General features: G+C 41.5%; 1 protein-coding gene across 3 annotated transcripts in view; it reads right to left on the bottom strand.

The window, feature by feature from the left end:
• The window catches only part of Rme-8 (receptor mediated endocytosis 8), a 554,100-nt gene that overhangs the window by 451,033 nt on the left and 82,583 nt on the right, over positions 1-20,484 (bottom strand). For all 3 annotated transcript variants that reach the window (XM_071666770.1, XM_071666772.1, XM_071666771.1), the window contains exon 6: positions 11,309-11,472. In XM_071666770.1, coding sequence (XP_071522871.1) covers positions 11,309-11,472 — 164 coding nt within the window. The remainder of the gene's footprint in view (positions 1-11,308; positions 11,473-20,484) is intronic.

The following is a 20,484-nucleotide window of genomic DNA, read 5'->3' as shown; positions in this document are numbered from 1 at the left end:
GTGGATGTCAGTTTGCGGCAGGGGTGCGTGATGTCTCCACGGTAGTTTAATTTGTTTATGGATGGGATGGTTAGGGAGGTGAATGCAAGAGTTTTGGAGAGAGTGGCAAGTATGCAGTCATCGTGGATGAGAGGGCTTGGGAAGTGAATCAGTTGTTGTTCGCTGATGATACAGCAATGGTGGCTGATTTGGGTGAGAAACTGCTCAAGTTGGTGACTGAGTTTGGTAAAATGTGTGAAAGAAGAAAGCTGAGAGTGAATGTGAATAAGAGCAATGTTATTGGGTTCAGTAGGGTTAAGGGAAAAGTAAATTGGGAGGTAAGTATGAATGGAGAAAAAATGGAGGATGTGAAGTGCTTTAGATATTTGGAGTGGATTTAGCAGCAGATAGAACCATGGAAGCGGAAGTGAGTTACAGGGTGGGGGAGGGGGCGAAGGTTCTGGGAGCAATGAAGAATGTGTGGAAGGTGAGAGCATTATCTCAGAGAGCAAAAATGGGTATGTGTGAAGCAATAGCTGTTCCAACAGTGTTACATGGTTGCGAGGCATGGGCTACAGGTTGGGTTGTGTGGAGGAGGGTGGATGTGTTGGAAATGAAGTGCTTGAGGACAATATGTGGTGTGAGGTGGTATGATCGAGTAAGTAATGAAAGGGTAAGAGATGTGTGATAATAAAAAGAGTGCGGTTGAGAGAGCAGAAGAGGGCTTGTTGAAATGGTTTGAACACATGGAGAGAATGAGTGAGGAAAGATTAACATAGAGAATATATGAGTCAAAGGTGGAGGGAAGAAGGAGAAGTGGGAGACCAAAGTGGAGGTAGAAGGATGGAGTAAAAAAGATTTTGAGCGATTGAGGCCTGAACATACAGGAGGGTGAAAGGCGTGCAAGGAATAGAGTGAATTGGAATGATGTGATACACTGGGGTCGATGTGCTGTCAATGGACTGAACCAGGCATTTGAAGCTTTTTGGGTAAACCATGAAAAGGTGTGTGGGGCCTGGATGTGGATAGGGAGCTATGGTTTCAGTGCATTATACATGACAGTTAGAGACTGAGTGTGAACAAATGTGGCCTTTGTTGTCTTTTCCTAGTGCTACCTCACATGCGCGCAGAGGGAAGGGGGTGCTGTTTCATGTGTGGCAGGTGGCGATGGGAATGGCTTAAGGCATCAAGTATGAATATGTACATGTGTACACATGTATATGTCTGTGTATGTATATGTAACTATATGCTGAAGTGTACAGGTATGTATATGTCCATGTGTGGGTATTTTATGTATATGCATGCGTATGTGGGTGGGTTGGGCATTCTTTCATCTGTTTCCTTGCACTAACTCGCTAACATGGGCGACAACAAATAAGTATAATAAAAATAAAAAAAATATCTATTTCGTATCTATTATACTTTGCCGCTGTCTCAAGCGTTAGTGAGGTAGCGCAAAGAAACAGACGAAAAAATGGCCCAAACCATCCACATACACATGTATATACATAAACGTCACACACGCAAATATAAATACCTATACATCTCAATGTACACATACATATACACACACAGACATATACATATATACACATGTACATAATTCATACTGTCTGCCTTTATCTATTCCCATCGCCACCTCGCCACACATGGAATAACATTCCCCTCCCCCCTCATGTGCGCGAGGTAGTGGTAGGAAAAGACAACAAAGGCCCCCTTCGTTCACACTCAGCCTCTAGCTGTCATGCAACAATGCCCGAAACCACAGCTCCCCCTCCACATCCAGGCCCCACACAACTTTCCATGGTTCACCCCAGACGCCTCACACGCCCTGATCCAATCCACTGACAGCACGTCAACCCGGCATACCACATCGATCCAATTCACTCTACTCCCCACCCGCCTTTCACCCTCCTGCATGTTCAGGCCCCGATCACTCAAAATCTCCTCCACTCCATCTTTCCACCTCCAATTTGGTCTCCCACTTCTCCTCGTTCCCTCCACCTCCAACACATATATCCTCTTGGTCAATCTTTCCTCACTCATTCTCTCCATGTGCCCAAACCATCTCCAAACACCCCCCCCCCCCCCTCTCAACCACGCTCTTTTCATTTCCACACATCTCTCTTACCCTTACATTACTTACTCGATCAAACCACCTCACACCACATATTGTCCCCAAACATCTCATTTCCAGCACATCCACCCTTCTGCGCACAACTCTATCCATAGCCCACGCCTCGCAACCATACAACATTGTTGGAACCACTATTCCTTCAAACATACCCATTTTTGCTTTACGAGATAATGTTCTCGACTTCCAAACATTCTTCAAGGCTCCCAGGATTTTCGCCGACTCCCCTACCCTATGATTCACTTCCGTTTCCATGGTTCCATCTGCTGCCAGATCCACTCCCAGATATCTAAAACACTTTACTTCCTCCAGTTTTTCTCCATTCAAACTTACCTCCCAATTGACTTGACCCTCAACCCTACTGTACCTAATAACCTTGCTCTTTTTCACATTTACTTTTAGCTTTCTTCTTTCACACACTTTACCAAACTCAGTCACCAGCTTCTGCAGTTTCTCACATGAATCAGCCACCAGCGCTGTATCATCAGCGAACAACAACTGACTCACTTCCCAAGCTCTCTCATCCCCAACAGACTTCATACTTGCCCCTCTTTCCAAAACTCTTGCATTCACCTCCCTAACAACCCCATCCATAAACAAATTAAACAACCATGGAGACATCACACACCCCTGCCGCAAACCTACATTCACTGAGAACCAATCACTTTCCTCTCTTCCTACACGTATACATGCCTTACATCCTCGATAAAAACTTTTCACTGCTTCTAACAACTTGCCTCCCACACCATATATTCTTAATACCTTCCACAGAGCATCTCTATCAACTCTATCATATGCCTTCTCCAGATCCATAAATGCTACATACAAATCCATTTGCTTTTCTAAGTATTTCTCACATACATTCTTCAAAGCAAACACCTGACCCACACATCCTCTACCACTTCTGAAACCACACTGCTCTTCCCCAATCTGATGCTCTGTACATGCCTTCACCCTCTCAATCAATACCCTCCCATATAATTTACCACGAATACTCAATAAACTTATACCTCTGTAATTTGAGCACTCACTCTTATCCCCTTTGCCTTTGTACAATGGCACTATGCACGCATTCCGCCAATCCTCAGGCACCTCACCATGAGTCATACATACATTAAATAACCTTACCAACCAGTCAACAATACAGTCACCCCCTTTTTTAATAGATTCCACTGCAATACCATCCAAACCTGCTGCCTTGCCAGCTTTCATCTTCCGCAAAGCTTTTTCTACCTCTTCTCTGTTTACCAAATCATTTTCCCTAACCCTCTCACTTTGCACACCACCTCGACCAAAACACCCTATATCTGCCACTCTATCATCAAACACATTCAACAAACCTTCAAAATACTCACTCCATCTCCTTCTCACATCACCACTACTTGTTACCACCTCCCCATTAGCGCCCTTCACTGAAGTTCCCATTTGCTCCCTTGTCTTACGCACTTTATTTACCTCCTTCCAGAACATCTTTTTATTCTTCCTAAAATCTAATGATACTCTCTCACCCCAACTCTCATTTCCCCTCTTTTTCACCTCTTGCACCTTTCTCTTGACCTCCTGTCTCTTTCTTCTATACATCTCCCACTCAATTGCATTTTTTCCCTGCAAAAATCGTCCAAATACCTCTCTCTTCTCTTTCACTAATAATCTTACTTCTTCATCCCACCACTCACTACCCTTTCTAATCTGCCCACTTCCTACGCTTATCATGCCACAAGCATCTTTTGCACAAGCCATCACTGCTTCCCTGAATACATCCCATTACTCCCCCACTCCCCTTACGTCCTTAGTTCTCACCTTTTTCCATTCTGTACTCAGTCTCTCCTGGTATTTCCTCACACAAGTCTTCTTCCCAAGCTCACTTGCTCTCACCACTCTTTTCACCCTAACATTTTCTCTTCTTTCCTGAAAACCTTTACAAATCTTCACCTTCACCTCCACAAGATAATGATCAGACATCCCTCCAGTTGCACCTCTCATACATCTAAATGTATACATACATATACATACAGAGACATATACATATATACACGTTTACATCTTCATACTTGCTGCCTTCATCCATTCCCGCTGCCACCCTGCCACATATAAACAGCACCCCCCCTCCCCTACGCACAAGGTAGCGCTAGGAAAAGACAGCAAAGGCCACTTTCGTTCACACTCTGTCTCTAGCTGTTATGTGTAATGCACCAAAACCATAGCTCCCTATCTACATCCAGGCCTCACAGACCTTTCTATGGTTTACCCCAGAAACTTCACATGCCCTGGTTCAGTCCACTGACATCACGTCGACCCCAGTATACCACATCGTTCCACTTCACTCTATTCCTTGTATGCCTTTCACCCTCCTGTATGTTCAGGCCCCGATCGCTCAAAAACTTTTTCACTCCATCCTTCCATCTCCAATTTGGTGTCCCACTTCTCCTTCTTCCCTCTACATCTGACACACATATCCTCTTTGTCAATCTTTCCCCATTCATTCTCTCCATGTGACCAAACCATTTCAATACATCCTCTTCTGCTCTCTCAACCACATTCTCTTTATTACCACACATCTCTCTTACCCTTTCATTACTTACTCGATCAAACCACCTCACACCACATATTGTCCTCAAACATTTCATTTCTAACACATCCATCCTCCTCCGCACAACCCTATCAATAGCCCATGCCTTGCAACCAAATAACATTGTTGGAACCACTTTTCCTTTATATACACATATATATACATAAACACCCATATACATACACATACATATCAACGTATACATACACACACATACATATATACACATGCATATATTCATATATGCTGCCTTCATTCATTCCCATCGCTACCCCACCACACAGGAAATAGCCCCCCCTCCAGCGAATTAGCACCAGGAAAAAAAAAAAAAGGCCACATTCACTCACACTCAGTCTCTAGCTATCATGTGTAATGCACCAAAACCACAGTTCCCTATCCACATCCAAACCCCACAGTTCTTTCCATGGCTTACCCCAGATGCTTCACATGCCCTGGTTCAGTCCATTGACAGCACGTCGATCCCCGGTATACCACATCGTTCCAATTCACTCTATTCCTTGCATGCCATTAACCCTCCCGTATGTTCAGGCCCCAATCACTCAAAATCTTTTTCACTCCATCCTTCCACCTCCAATATGGTCTCCCGCTTCTCCTTCTTCCCTCCACCTCTGACACATATATCCTCTTTGTCAATCTTTCCTCACTCATTCTCTCCATGTGTCCAAACCATTTCAACAAACCCTCTTCTGCTCTCTCAACCACAATCTTTTTATTACCACACATCTCTCTGACCCTTTCATTATTTACTCGATCAAACCACCTCAAACTACATACTGTCCTAAAACATTTCATTTCCAACACATCCACCTTCCTCTGTACAACCTTATCTATAGCCCATCCTCACTACCATATAACATTGTTGGAACCACTATTCCTTCAAACATGCCCATTTTTGCTCTCTGGGATAATGTTCTCACCTTCCACACGTTCTTCAATCCTCCCAGAACCTTCACCCCCTACCCCACCCTGTGACTCACCTCCACCCCCATGGTTCCATCCGCTACAAGGTCCACTCCCAGATATCTAAAACATTTCACTTTCTCCAATTTTTCTCCATTCAAACTAACCTCCCAATTCAACTTGTCCCTCAACCCTACTGAAGCTAATAACTTTGATCTTATTCACATTTACTCTCAGCTTTCTCCTTTCACATACTTTTCCAAATTCAGTTACCAACCAGAATCAGCTACCAGTGCTGTATCATCAGCAAACAACACCTGACTCACTTCCCAAGCCCTCTTATTCACAACAGACTGCATACTTGCCCCTTTCTCCAAAACTCTTGCATTCACCTCCCTAACCACCCCATCCATAAACAAATCAAACAACAGCAAAGACATCATACAGCCCTACCAAAAACAGACATTCATTGAGAACCATTTATGGATCTGGAAAAGGTATATGATAGGGTTGATAGAGATGCTTTGTGGAAGGTATTAAAAGTATATGGTGTATGAGGCAAGATGCTAGAAGCAGTGAAACATTTTTACCAAGGATGTACAGCATGTGTACGAGTAGGAAGAGAGGAAAGAGATTGGTTCTCAGTGGATGTCAGTTTGCGGCAGGGGTGCGTGATGTCTCCACGGTAGTTTAATTTGTTTATGGATGGGATGGTTAGGGAGGTGAATGCAAGAGTTTTGGAGAGAGTGGCAAGTATGCAGTCAGTCGTGGATGAGAGGGCTTGGGAAGTGAATCAGTTGTTGTTCGCTGATGATACAGCAATGGTGGCTGATTTGGGTGAGAAACTGCTCAAGTTGGTGACTGAGTTTGGTAAAATGTGTGAAAGAAGAAAGCTGAGAGTGAATGTGAATAAGAGCAATGTTATTGGGTTCAGTAGGGTTAAGGGAAAAGTAAATTGGGAGGTAAGTATGAATGGAGAAAAAATGGAGGATGTGAAGTGCTTTAGATATTTGGGAGTGGATTTAGCAGCAGATAGAACCATGGAAGCGGAAGTGAGTTACAGGGTGGGGGAGGGGGCGAAGGTTCTGGGAGCAATGAAGAATGTGTGGAAGGTGAGAGCATTATCTCAGAGAGCAAAAATGGGTATGTGTGAAGCAATAGCTGTTCCAACAGTGTTACATGGTTGCGAGGCATGGGCTACAGGTTGGGTTGTGTGGAGGAGGGTGGATGTGTTGGAAATGAAGTGCTTGAGGACAATATGTGGTGTGAGGTGGTATGATCGAGTAAGTAATGAAAGGGTAAGAGATGTGTGATAATAAAAAGAGTGCGGTTGAGAGAGCAGAAGAGGGCTTGTTGAAATGGTTTGAACACATGGAGAGAATGAGTGAGGAAAGATTAACATAGAGAATATATGAGTCAAAGGTGGAGGGAAGAAGGAGAAGTGGGAGACCAAAGTGGAGGTAGAAGGATGGAGTAAAAAAGATTTTGAGCGATTGAGGCCTGAACATACAGGAGGGTGAAAGGCGTGCAAGGAATAGAGTGAATTGGAATGATGTGATACACTGGGGTCGATGTGCTGTCAATGGACTGAACCAGGGCATTTGAAGCTTTTTGGGTAAACCATGAAAAGGTGTGTGGGGCCTGGATGTGGATAGGGAGCTATGGTTTCAGTGCATTATACATGACAGTTAGAGACTGAGTGTGAACAAATGTGGCCTTTGTTGTCTTTTCCTAGTGCTACCTCACATGCGCGCAGAGGGAAGGGGGTGCTGTTTCATGTGTGGCAGGGTGGCGATGGGAATGGCTTAAGGCATCAAGTATGAATATGTACATGTGTACACATGTATATGTCTGTGTATGTATATGTAACTATATGCTGAAGTGTACAGGTATGTATATGTCCATGTGTGGGTATTTATGTATATGCATGCGTATGTGGGTGGGTTGGGGCATTCTTTCATCTGTTTCCTTGCACTAACTCGCTAACATGGGCGACAACAAATAAGTATAATAAAAATAAAAAAAATATCTATTTCGTATCTATTATACTTTGCCGCTGTCTCAAGCGTTAGTGAGGTAGCGCAAAGAAACAGACGAAAAAATGGCCCAAACCATCCACATACACATGTATATACATAAACGTCAACACACGCACATATAAATACCTATATATTTCAATGTATACATATGTATACACACACAAACATATACATACATACACATGCACATAATTCATACTTGCTGCCTTCACTCATATCAATCGCCACCCCGCCACACATGAAATGACAACCCCCTCCCCCGCATGCACGCGAGGTAGCGCCAGGAAAAGATAACAAAGGCCAAATTCGTTCACACTCAGTCTCTAGCTGCCATGTATAATGCACCAAAACCACAGCTCCGTTTCCACATCCAGGCCCGACAAAACTTTCCATGGTTTACCCCAGACGCTTGACATGCTCTGGTTCAATCCACTGACAGCACATCAACCCTGGTATACTACATTGTTCCAACTCACTCTATTCCTTGCCAGCCTTTCACCCTCGCATGTTCAGGCCCCGATTGCTCAAAATCTATTTCACTCCTTCATTCCACCTCCAATTTCGTCTCCCACTTCTGCTTGTTCCCTCCACCTATGACACATATATCCTCTTTGTCAATCTTTCTTCACTCATTCTCTCCATGTGACCAAACCATTTCAAAACACCCTCTTCTGCTCTCTGGACCAGACTCTTTTTATTACCACACATCTCTCTTACACTTTTATTACTTACTCGTTCAAACTACCTTACACAACATATTGTCCTTAAACACCTCATTTCCAACACATCCACCCTCCTCCGCACTACTCATCTATAGCTCATGCCTCGCAACCATATAACATTGTTGGAACCACTATTCCTTCAAACATACCCATTTTTGCTTTCCGAGATAAAGTTCTCGCCTTCCATACATTTTTCAACGCTCCCAGAACTTTCGCCCCCTCCCCCACCCTGTGACTCACTTCCGCTTCCATGGTTCCATCCACTGCCTAATCCACTCTCAGATATCTAAAACATTTCACTTCCTCCAGTTTTTCTCCATTCAAACTTATCTCCAAATTGACTTGTCCCTAAACCCTACTGTACCCAATAACCTTGCTCTTATTCACATTTACTCTCAGCTTTCTTCTTTCACACACTTCACCAAACTCAGTCACCAACTTTTGCAGTTTCTCACACGAATCAGCCACCATCGCTGTATCATCAGCGAACAACAACTGACTCGCTTCCCAAGCCCTCTCATCCACAACAGACTGCATACTTGCCCCTCTCTCCAAAACTCTTGCATTTACCTCCCTAACAACCCCATCCACATACAAATGAAACAACCATGGAGACATCACACACCCCTGCCGCAAACCTACATTAAATGAGAACCAATCACTTTCCTCTCTTCCTACCGGTACACATGCATTACATCCTCGATAAAAACTTTTCACTGCTTCTAACAACTTGCCGCCTACACCATATATTCTTAATACCTTCCACAGAGCATCTCTATCAACTCTATCATATGCCTTCTCCAGATACATAAATGCTACATACAAATCCATTTGCTTTTCTAAGCATTTCTCACATACATTCTTCAAAGCAAACACCTGATCCACACTTCCTCTACCACTTTTGAAACCACACTGCTCTTCCCCAATCTGATGCTCTGTACATGCCTTCACCCTCTCTATCAAATGTTTGAGCACCCTAAGATGGTAAGTATGTCCTTAGATGGTTTGAATCCAGTGGCGTATCTAGGGTATGGCAGGTAGGGCAGGTGCCCTGGGCACCACTTGAACGGGGGCACCAGTGGCGTAATGGCGTCTTGGATCCAGACAATGATTCGGATCTTAAAGATTTCGATTTCTTGACCAAGAAAACATATCTTTGGCATTTGGAATCACATTGATAGCATTATTAGTTCAATAGTTATTCACAAAAATTGATATTTCCGTAATGGTGTCCTAGATCCAGACAATGATTCAGATCACTCTCTAAATGTAATCAACTGGTCTTGTGTCATTTCTGACTTTCCCTGAAAATTTCTTCAAAATTTGTTCTAACTTTTGTTGAAAGTTACTCACAGACAAACAAACAAATGCTGGTAAAACCATAATCTCCTTGGTGGAGGTAATAAAAATAAAAAATACTGGCGTCATATGTTTGGATAGAAGTGCAATTTCAGTGCTTGCCATAGGCACTATTTCCCCTGGATATGCCTGTCTGAATCCTGTGGGGTCTTCTTTGTCTTCTGTTGTTAGTGTTTTCCTGGGTGTGCATCGCCAGAATAATGCAGTTTCGTCTGCATTATACACCTGCTCAGGACTGAGGTGCTCTTCAGCTACAAATTTTGCAAATTCGTCCACATACTCGGCAGCTCCTTTGTGGTTTGCGCACCACTTTTCTCCGCAGACTTTATTCATGGAAATTCCATGCAGCTTCTTGAATCTCTGAAGCCATCCTTCACTATTGTCATGTGCATGTTGTAATTTAAGTTCTTTATGGAACATCTAAGCCTGGTCCATTATCATGCTACCTGACAGGTCCACTCCATCACTTCGACACTGTCGAAACCATTCCATCATCACTTGATCGTGCTCAGTACTCTTACCATCTTTCATAGTTTTTCTAATTGTCATTTGCTTCTTGGAATCGATGTCTGCTTAGAATTTCAATATTTCCTCCCTTTGCTTCTTTATATCATGAACAGTTGATGATCCAATACTGTGGATGTCACACAGCTTATGCACCAAAACACCACCATCCATATTTTTCAATAGTTCTACTTTATCTTGGACCAATATGGACCGGTGTTTATGTTTGACACCACAACTGACACTCTCATATGTCTTAGAAGCCATAGCTAGGGTTAAATCTGAGTAAAATAAGCTAAGAATCTCACAGAATTGCAATATCACCACCAAGTGCAGTGTAAAGAATGAAATAAGTGCGCCCTACACACAGTGCCATCTGTGGCCGCCTAGTAAACTATAGTCTGGTGGTCGCGGTAATTTCAAGTTGCCTCACGTAATTCTGTCCAGACTAAGGGAGGTGCTGAATCATCAGTTGCTGGAAATTCGGTGGTGTACCTGTATTCTATTTTACAATTCTGCACAACAAGCCACATCCATTTCACTGCTACAAAAAATAATTTCAAGTGTCATGTCACTATTACTATTTGTTCTACTGATGACCACAGAATCAGTCTTGCTGTTTCATACAAAGATTTCTTTCATATCTATCAAACACTGATACCATAACAATACATTACCTGATCAAAGGCAAAATAACTAAAAACACAAAATTGTACAGTATATATGAACAGGTTAAAAATGAATACTACATAAGACATAAACATGGTTCACCCTCACCTGAGCTTGGCTAGCCTCAAGCTTTGGATTAGGCTAAAACCTGGACTTAAGCTGCCACTCAACCTATGTTTGAGTGAACCATCCAAATGCAGTCTAAGTTTTGGATATCATAAAAATAAAATGAGCATGGTAAAATCCACGTAAAGTGAACCTGTGTAGAGCAAAGGAAAGAGGTGTTCATAATACATTATATTAATTACGATCCATACATACTATCTGTCAACTCAGATCATCAAATTGACAACTCAAGCTAAACCAAATTCCTTATCACTTCAAATACGTTAAACCAATTCAAGTGACTCACCTATACTTCCCCACTCTTGTTTCCATAGCTCTTTGTATTGTAATGCATACTTTCTTGGCAGGGATAGATATACCAATGTACTTCTTGGCGTTATCTTCAACTTTTTTTAGAATTTCATCCCGACGATCAGTGGAGAAAATATGTAATCTCCCAAAGCCTCCACTCTGGAACATATATTTACATAAACTAATATTAATGTTTTTAAGTTTGTTACATATTCCCTTACATGACAGTCATTATAACATCAACCATTAACTATGCTTAACATAAATATGTCTAAGAAATTTCTGCACTTGACAACACTTCAGAGATAATGTCAGGGAATCCAATCCAGCAAAACAGCCACCTAGGAACAAAAATAGCTTACTATTGTACTGTACATAAACAGAGTACCCTTAAACTACCAGCAACTGGTTTCCATTGGTCACCAAAGTAGTGCCCCTAAAAAGCAGTTACACAACCAACATGTTACCCACCACCAGAGTCATATCAAGATAGGCCACACACTAAGTAACCACCATAAAAGTAATGCCCACACCATACTTAAGGTCATATTATGAAACCACCCAGTGTTCCTGAAATCATGATGAGCCTATAATGCTGTACAGTGTAAAGCTATCAAGAAAGAAAATGATCCTCTTTGTAAATTGATCACATTTGATCACAATTGATCAACCAGTCTTAAAACAAGGTCTTCTTATTTCCACTGTTGACTCAACATCAAGAACTGCCATCAGTCTCAGTCATTAGTTCAATGAAGTTCAGCAGCAGCAGTCAGACAGTATAGTTTTTTCATGAGAAAGATGGGGAATTACCACTTGCTGCATATCAATATGGTTCCTCCATGTGAGTATGCACATCAGACATGTTATCATAAATCATATTTCCCTTACCTAAACACTGTAAACTTCATGGGATATGGTTATAAAACATAAGGATAAACAGATTATTCTGTTCAGAGGCTCAAGGAAGGTTACAAAGCTCAGCTGTTCTCTACAGCACCGGATCCCCAGAAGATAAGCTTTGCTTTGAATTCTATCCCTTCAATAGTCAGTCATCTGCCTGGACCACAGATCACTACATGGATTGGATGAAGAACATACAGCATTTCAGTTCACGTACATTACCTTACCTTCCTTTCTTTGGACACCTTAGTTCACTCACACATATAAACAAGATGATTCATCAAGTTAGTTAGCCTAGCTTTAATGCAAAGCACCTTCACAAACAAATGTACTCTGTCACACCAGATTAAAAAAATGTATGTTTTTACAAATGAAACATAATTTCTCAACCTACACATAGAGCCCTATGAGCAATAGAGAGAGTACTTATGCAAGCATTAAAGAATAATTTCTCAATCTTGATACATAACCCTATGATCGGAGAGAACACTTATGCAAGCAAGAGACAAAATCTCACATTATGAACAAACTGACTGTATTCATCAAGATTTCACCCTCTTTAACTATCATCATACATATCAGGCAGGCTACTTATCATTCACAAAGCCATGGTAGCCATTCAGTGACTCAATTATGTATACGTGATAGGTGTGTAGCTTAATGTGGCAGCACCCAAGAACCAACACATATCACTCACTAACCTGGAAGTCTGTGCCTTTAGGCCCGTTACTATACATGTCCAAAAACTGAATTTCAAAAGTGACAAAGGCCTCTAGAAGGAAGGGACTAGAAAAGGAATGGGTGCTCAAAGGGCTTCACCTTTTTTAACAGTAAGATATGGTTTTTCATACTTCCAAATCTATATTTCTCACTTAAAGACTGATCCCCATTAGTATCAGTGAACATACCCACATGAAGGAGGTGGAACCTACTGGTACCCTCAGGAAAACCTTTACCCTCAGCAATAATCTGACCTCTGAGCTACATCAACATGATCCACAAAAAGTAGTTTTCTTTAAGACTCTAAGGGGCCCTCTTTTCCATCACAGAATTATATTAAACCTAATTGTTATCCAGTGGCATGTTTCCTAAGTCTGAGAGTTTAAGAGGGTTTAACACAGAGAAAGGCTTTGATGAATGAGGTTTCTTCCACAGACCTAATACCCTGAAGCTAAGTTCTTTCATTAAATCTTTGTCTGTGAATAAAAACAAGAGGCTAGCCATCTTCAATTTTTCTGATGAACACTGATATATCCCACAGAATTTGCCCTTTTCTTCTCAAGAAGAAACTTCAGTAAGAGATACTGCTCAAACAACATAACTGCAGGGTTAAAGGTCACTAACCATTTTCAGCAACAGTTAATTTCTGAAGGGAAAAAAGACACCTATGTCAAGTAAAATCATCATGGAAAGTACACTTGAAGTGAGAGTCAACAGCCACAATAGTGCTCACACAGCCAGCCACACAACACCTTTTGAGTCTTGCTAAAGTGGAAACATTGCTAGGAGGAATCACATCCTCCATAAGGGGTGAAAAAAATGATACAAGTAACAAAATAACAAAGCCCAATCACACAGCAGATGTTTGACATGCACAACACAATGCAAGTGTACTCCAATCGAGAAGAGTAAATATCCTAGGTATAAAGGTCTACAGGATGATGCAGATCGAAACAAAAGTAACATCTGTCTTATTTAAGAAAATATAACTTTAAATTTTTTTTTTTTTTCCAAAAGAAGGAACAGAGAACGAGGCTAGGTGAGGATAGTTTGAATAGTTTGAAAGAAAGATAACCTTAAATTTGGTTCAAAATCAGACTACCTAAACTTCCCACCAAAAACTCCTGTTTCCTAAAGACAACATAAAATATAAGGTCTTACTAGAAGGTATTGTTAAAAGCACTGATGCCACAGAAAGTCACACTGACAGAAACTGCTTCAATTTAAAGAAAACATATACCCTTACTAGCCATCATACATCTAAGGATATTATCTAAACAACTTGTGTTATGAACAAAGGGTAAAACCCTCATGGTTAATAACAAACAAACTAAAGTTTCTAAAAAGAGAGCTGCCAACCTTATGGTTCCAGTTATTATTATTTTATTATTTTCATTTTGCTTTGTCACTGTCTCCCACGTTCGCGAGGTAGCGCAAGGAAACAGACGAAAGAAATGGCCCAACCCACCCCCATACACAATGTATATACATACACGTCCGCAAACGCAAATATACATACCTATACATCTCAATGTACACATATATATACACACACAGACACATACATACATACCCATGCACACAATTCACACTGTCTGCCTTTATTCATTCCCATCGCCACCTCGCCACACATGGAATACCATCCCCCTCCCCCCTCATGTGTGCGAGGTAGCACTAGGAAAAGACAACAAAGGCTCCATTCGTTCACACTTAGTCTCCAGCTGTCATGCAATAATGCCCAAAACCACAGCTCCCTTTCCACATCCAGGCCCCACACAACTTTCCATGGTTTACCCCAGACGCTTCACATGCCCTGATTCAATCCACTGACAGCACATCAACCCTGGTATACCACATTGATCCAATTCACTCTATTCCTTGCCTGCCTTTCACCCTCCTGCATGTTCAGGCCCCGATCACACAAAATCTTTTTCACTCCATCTTTCCACCTCCAATTTGGTCTCCCACTTCTCCTCGTTCCCTCCACCTCCGACACATATATCCTCTTGGTCAATCTTTCCTCACTCATTCTCTCCATGTGCCCAAACCATTTCAAAACACCCTCTTCTGCTCTCTCAACCATGCTCTTTTTATTTCCACACATCTCTCTTACCCTTACATTACTTACTCGATCAAACCACCTCACACCACACATTGTCCTCAAACATCTCATTTCCAGCACATCCACCCTCCTGCGCACAACTCTATCCATAGCCCACGCCTCACAACCATACAACATTGTTGGAACCACTATTCCTTCAAACATACCCATTTTTGCTTTCCAAGATAATGTTCTCAACTTCCACACATTCTTCAAGGCTCCCTGGATTTTCGCCCCCTCCCCCACCCTATGATTCACTTCCGCTTCCATGGTTCCATCCGCTGCCAGATCCACTCCCAGATATCTAAAACACTTTACTTCCTCCAGTTTTTCTCCATTCAAACTTACCTCCCAATTGACTTGACCCTCAACCCTACTGTACCTAATAACCTTGCTCTTATTCACATTTACTCTTAACTTTCTTCTTTCACACACTTTACCAAACTCAGTCACCAGCTTCTGCAGTTTCTCACATGAATCAGCCACCAGCGCTGTATCATCAGCGAACAACTGACTCACTTCCCAAGCTCTCTCATCCACAACAGACTTCATACTTGCCCCTCTTTCCAAAACTCTTGCATTCACCTCCCTAACAACCAGTTATACTCTAGGTTATTCATTTGCATACCATAGATTCTGAGAGGTACCCTACAATAAACAAGTAGGGAAAAGGGGATCTTAACTCCAACTTTCTTCTAACTTCAAACCTATAATATAAACTGAAGTTTCAAGTGGGTCCTAATGGGACTCAGAAACCTATGGACCTTCAATGAAAACAAGGATCTTTAAATGGATTCCGAAGCATCTATGTAAAGGTTACACTAAAGCCTAAAAAATTAAAGATTCTGTTTCTGTCAAATCTTACCATAAAATCCAGCTAGTACTAAGCAATAAATGTAAACATGTTCCTTTTGGATCCTGAATGGACTTCAATGACCAATATTCTGTTACAACCTCATGAATCATAAAATAAGGCTAAAACTCAATCTGACCCAAATCATAAGTTGAAGATAAAACTGAGACGAAAAAAGAAACTATGGTTCCAGAGTAACATGTGCAAGGATCTGTTGCACTTCGCCAGCAATGAGGGCTGTATAAGGAACTCAAATGTTCCCTTGAGGTTCTGTTAGAAAAAAGATCCCATTAAGGTTGTCATGGTTTATCACCCTCCAGTGTGATTCCCTTGTGTATGATCAATACAACAGTAAAAGTATGAAAACCTTTGGCAATGGGCTTTGTTCTCATTTCTCATGATCGCACAATTAATAAATGATCCAACAGAATTCTAACAGAGCAGACATATCAGAGTCATCAAGCTGAAAAAAACAGTGTAACTGGAGAGAGCTGCCTGTTGGGTCATACAGTGAGAATAACTTTTCAACTACATTGTAAGACGTAAGTTGACAACATCTCTGTAAGAATAACATTATTAGCATACTTTATGTAGGACCATCAATTACTGGGTCCACATACATAACACCATCAATAAATCACAGCATGCAATAAATCACTTGCTATTCCAACCAAACACAAGAAAGAAATCAAATGTCTACAATAGCTACCACATAGAAATCACCCAAGAAACTATCCAGCTTAACTACCAATATCTAAACATATAATAAAAAACTAATCTATAAAACACAAACTTACATGAAAAACCAATAATACAAAGCAGCAAACTGAGCAAAGTAAGGTAGTTCACTGTACCAGTGATTCTCATGAAACCAGTGACACTCATGAAAAAATGACTAACCAAGCCACCCAATGATACAGTAAAATAGACAAAATTACTTACAAAGCATATCAACAAAAAAAATCAATGAAAAGTGTAGCCATTCCTCATTTTAGAAAGCCAGGTGCAAATGTTAAAAGGTTAAAAATATATAAATATTAATTTCAGCTATCTAAATGCAAAAAAAATGGGTAAGGTGTCACTTGAAAAAGAAGGGCATACACAACTAAACATATGTGAGTAGTACAAATGGTCAGCAGGAATTACTGGATTTCATTTTAATTGATATATGTACAAATGAGAGAGTTTTGTATGTAAATGTGCTGAGAAGGGCAGCTAGTGGGATGCCTCATCACTATTTTGTGGAGGTAAGGGTGAAAATTTATAAAAGTTTTAAGAAGAGAGACAGAGCATAGAATGGCAAAAGGTGAGACTAAATCAAGCAAGGGAAGTGGATGAGAAATGCGAGGCATTTAGGGAAGCAGTGCTGTCATGTGTGAGAGATGCATGTGGCATGCAAAAGGTGGGAGGAGGGCAGATTAATAAGGGTAGTGAATGGTGGGATGAAGTAAAGATATTAGTTAAAGAGAAAAGACAGGTATTTGGGTGTACTAACAGGAAAAGAATGCAAATGATTGGGGGATATATAACAGAGAGCAGCAAGAGGAAGGATAAGATGAGGCTGTACAGAGAAGGGAGGATGTGTTGGAAATGAAATATTTGAGAACAATATGAAGTGTGAGGTGGTTCGACAAAGTCAGTAATAAAAAATTAAGAGACGTGCGGTAGTAAAAAGAGTGTAGTTCAGACAGCAGAAGAGGGTGTGCTAAAATGGCTTGGACATATGGAGAGAATGAGTGAGGAAAGGTTGAAAAAGATGATATATGTGTCAAAGGTGGAGGGAACAAGGAGAACAGGGAGACCAAATTGGAGATGGAAAGATGGACTGAAAAAGATTTTGAGTGATCAGGCCTGAACAGGCAGAAGGGTGAAAGGTGTGTACGAGATAAAGTGAAATGGAACGATGTAGTATAATTGGGTCGACTTGCTGCCACTGGACTGAACCAGGGCATCTGAAGAGTCTGGGGTAAGCCATGAAAATGTCTGTGGGGTTTGGTTGTGGTTTTGGTGCATCCCACATGACAAGATAGACAACAGACATGAGTGGATGTGGCCTTCCTTCGTCCATTCCTGGTGCTACTTCACTAACATGGAAAATGGCGATCAAGTGTGAAAAAAAAATTATACTTGATCGCTCCCACATTAGCAAGGTAGTGCAGGAACAGGAAAAGAAAGGCCAAATCCTTCCACTGACATTCTCTAACTGTCATGCAGTGTAATGCAATGCAACCACAGCTCCTTATCCACATCTAGGCCCTACAGACCTTTCCAAGTCTTACTCCAGATGCTTCATATGCCCTGGTTCTGCCCAAAGACAACATGCTGACCCCAGTATACCACATCGTTCCAATCCACTGAACCTGTACACGCCTTACATTCAAACCTGCCACCAATGCTGTATCATCAGCAAACAACAATTGATTCACTTCCTAGGCCCTCTCATCTCCCAGTGACTATATACTTACCCCACTCTCCAAGACTCTTGCATTTACCTTCCTCACCATCCCAACCAGAAACCAACTGAATAACTATGATGACATTATAAACCCCTGCTGCAGACCATCCTTCACTTGGGAATATTCACTCTACTCTCTTCCAACTTGCACACATCCCTTACACCTTTGATAAAAACTTCTCACTCCTACCACCTTTTCTTCCATGCTGTATATTTCTAACACCTTCCACAAGGTATCTCTATCAACCCTTAACATATGCGACCTTCCACAAGAAATCTCTAACAACCCTATCATATGCTTTCTCCAGTTCTACAAGTGCCTCATATAAATCTATCTGCTTCTCCTATTTCTTTTTTTTTTTTTACTATACTTAATCACTGTCTCCTGTGTTAGCAAGGTAGCGCAAGGAAACATGAAAGAATGGCCCACCCACCCACATACACATGCAAATACATAAACGCCCACACACGCACACATACATACCTATACATTTCAACGTATACATACATATACATACACAGATATATACATATATACATATGTACATATTCATACTTGCTGCCTTCATCCATTCCCATCACCACCTCGCCACACATGAAATAGCATCCCACCCGAGGCAGCATTAGGAAAAGACAAAAAAGGCCACATTCGTTTACACTCAGTCTTTTGCTGTCATGTGTAATGCACCAAAACCACAGCTCCCTTTCCACATCCAGGCCCCACAAAACTTTTCATGGTGTACCTCAGACACTTCACATGCCCTGCTTTAATCCACTGACAGCATGTCGACCCCGGTATACCACATCATTCCAATTCACTCTATTCCTTGCATGCCTTTCACCCTCCTGTATGTTCAGGCCCTGATTTCTCAAAATCTTTTTCAATCCATCCTTCCACCTCCAATTTGGTCTCCCACTTCTCCTTGTTCATTCTACCTCTGACACATACATCCTCTTTGTCAAACTTTCCTCACTCATTCTCTCCAAACCATTTCAACACACCCTTTCTGCTCTCTCAACCACGCTCTTTTTATTACCACAAATCTCTCTTACCCTTTCACTACTTACTTGATCAAACCACCTTACACCACATATTGTCCTCAAACAACTATATAACATTGTTGGAGCCACTGTTCATTCAAACATACTCATTTTTCCTCTCCAAGATAGCGTTCTCACCTTCCACACATTCTTCAACACTCCCACAACCTTCCCCCCCTCCCCCACCCTGTGACTCAGTTCTGCTTCCATGGCTCCATCTGCTATTAAATCCACTATCAGATATCTAAAACATTTCACTTCCAACAGTTTTTCTCCATTCAAACTTATCTCCCAGTTAACTTGTCCCTCAACCCTACTGAACCTAATAACCTTGCTCTTATTAACAATTACTCTCAGCTTTCTTCTTTCACACACTTTACCAAACTCAGTCACCAACTTCTGAAATTTCTCACCCAAATCAGCAAACAACAAATGACTCACTTCCCAAGCCCTCTCATCCACAACAGACTGAATACTTGCCCCTCTTTCCAAAACTCTTGCATTCACCTCCCTAACAACCCCATCCGTAAACAAATTAAAAAACCATGGAGACATCACACAACCCTGCCGCAAACCGACATTCACTGGGAACCAATCACTTTCCTCCCTCCCTACTCGTACACATGCCTTACATCCTTGGTAAAAACTTTTCACTGCTTCTAGCAACTTACCTCCTATACCATATACTCATCATACCTTCCACAAAGCATCTCTATCAACCCTATCATATGCCTTCTCCAGATCCATAAATACTACATACAAATCCATCAGTTTTTCTATGTATTTCTCACATGTTCTCCAAAGCAAACACCTGATCCATGCCATTTCCTGCATCAGCAAGGTAGCGCCAGGAAACAAATGAAGAATGGCCCATCCACTTACATATTGGTGCTTATGCACCTGGTCATGAGAAGAAAGATCATGAGAGGCAAGTCTTTTGGGAGCAGCTGAGTGAGTATGTCAGCAGCATTGGTGCACAAGACCAAGTATTAGTGATAGGTGATTTAAATGTGAAGGTGAATAATGTGGCAGTTTAGGGTATAATTGGTTCACAAGGGGTATTCAGAGACGTGAATGGAAATGGTGAAGAGCTTGTGGATT

Source organism: Panulirus ornatus, chromosome 11, assembly GCF_036320965.1.
Source record: "Panulirus ornatus isolate Po-2019 chromosome 11, ASM3632096v1, whole genome shotgun sequence".
Lineage (NCBI taxonomy): Eukaryota > Metazoa > Arthropoda > Malacostraca > Decapoda > Palinuridae > Panulirus > Panulirus ornatus.
The sequence above is the reverse complement of the archived record's forward strand: the minus strand, read 5'-3'. Positions and strand labels throughout refer to the sequence as shown.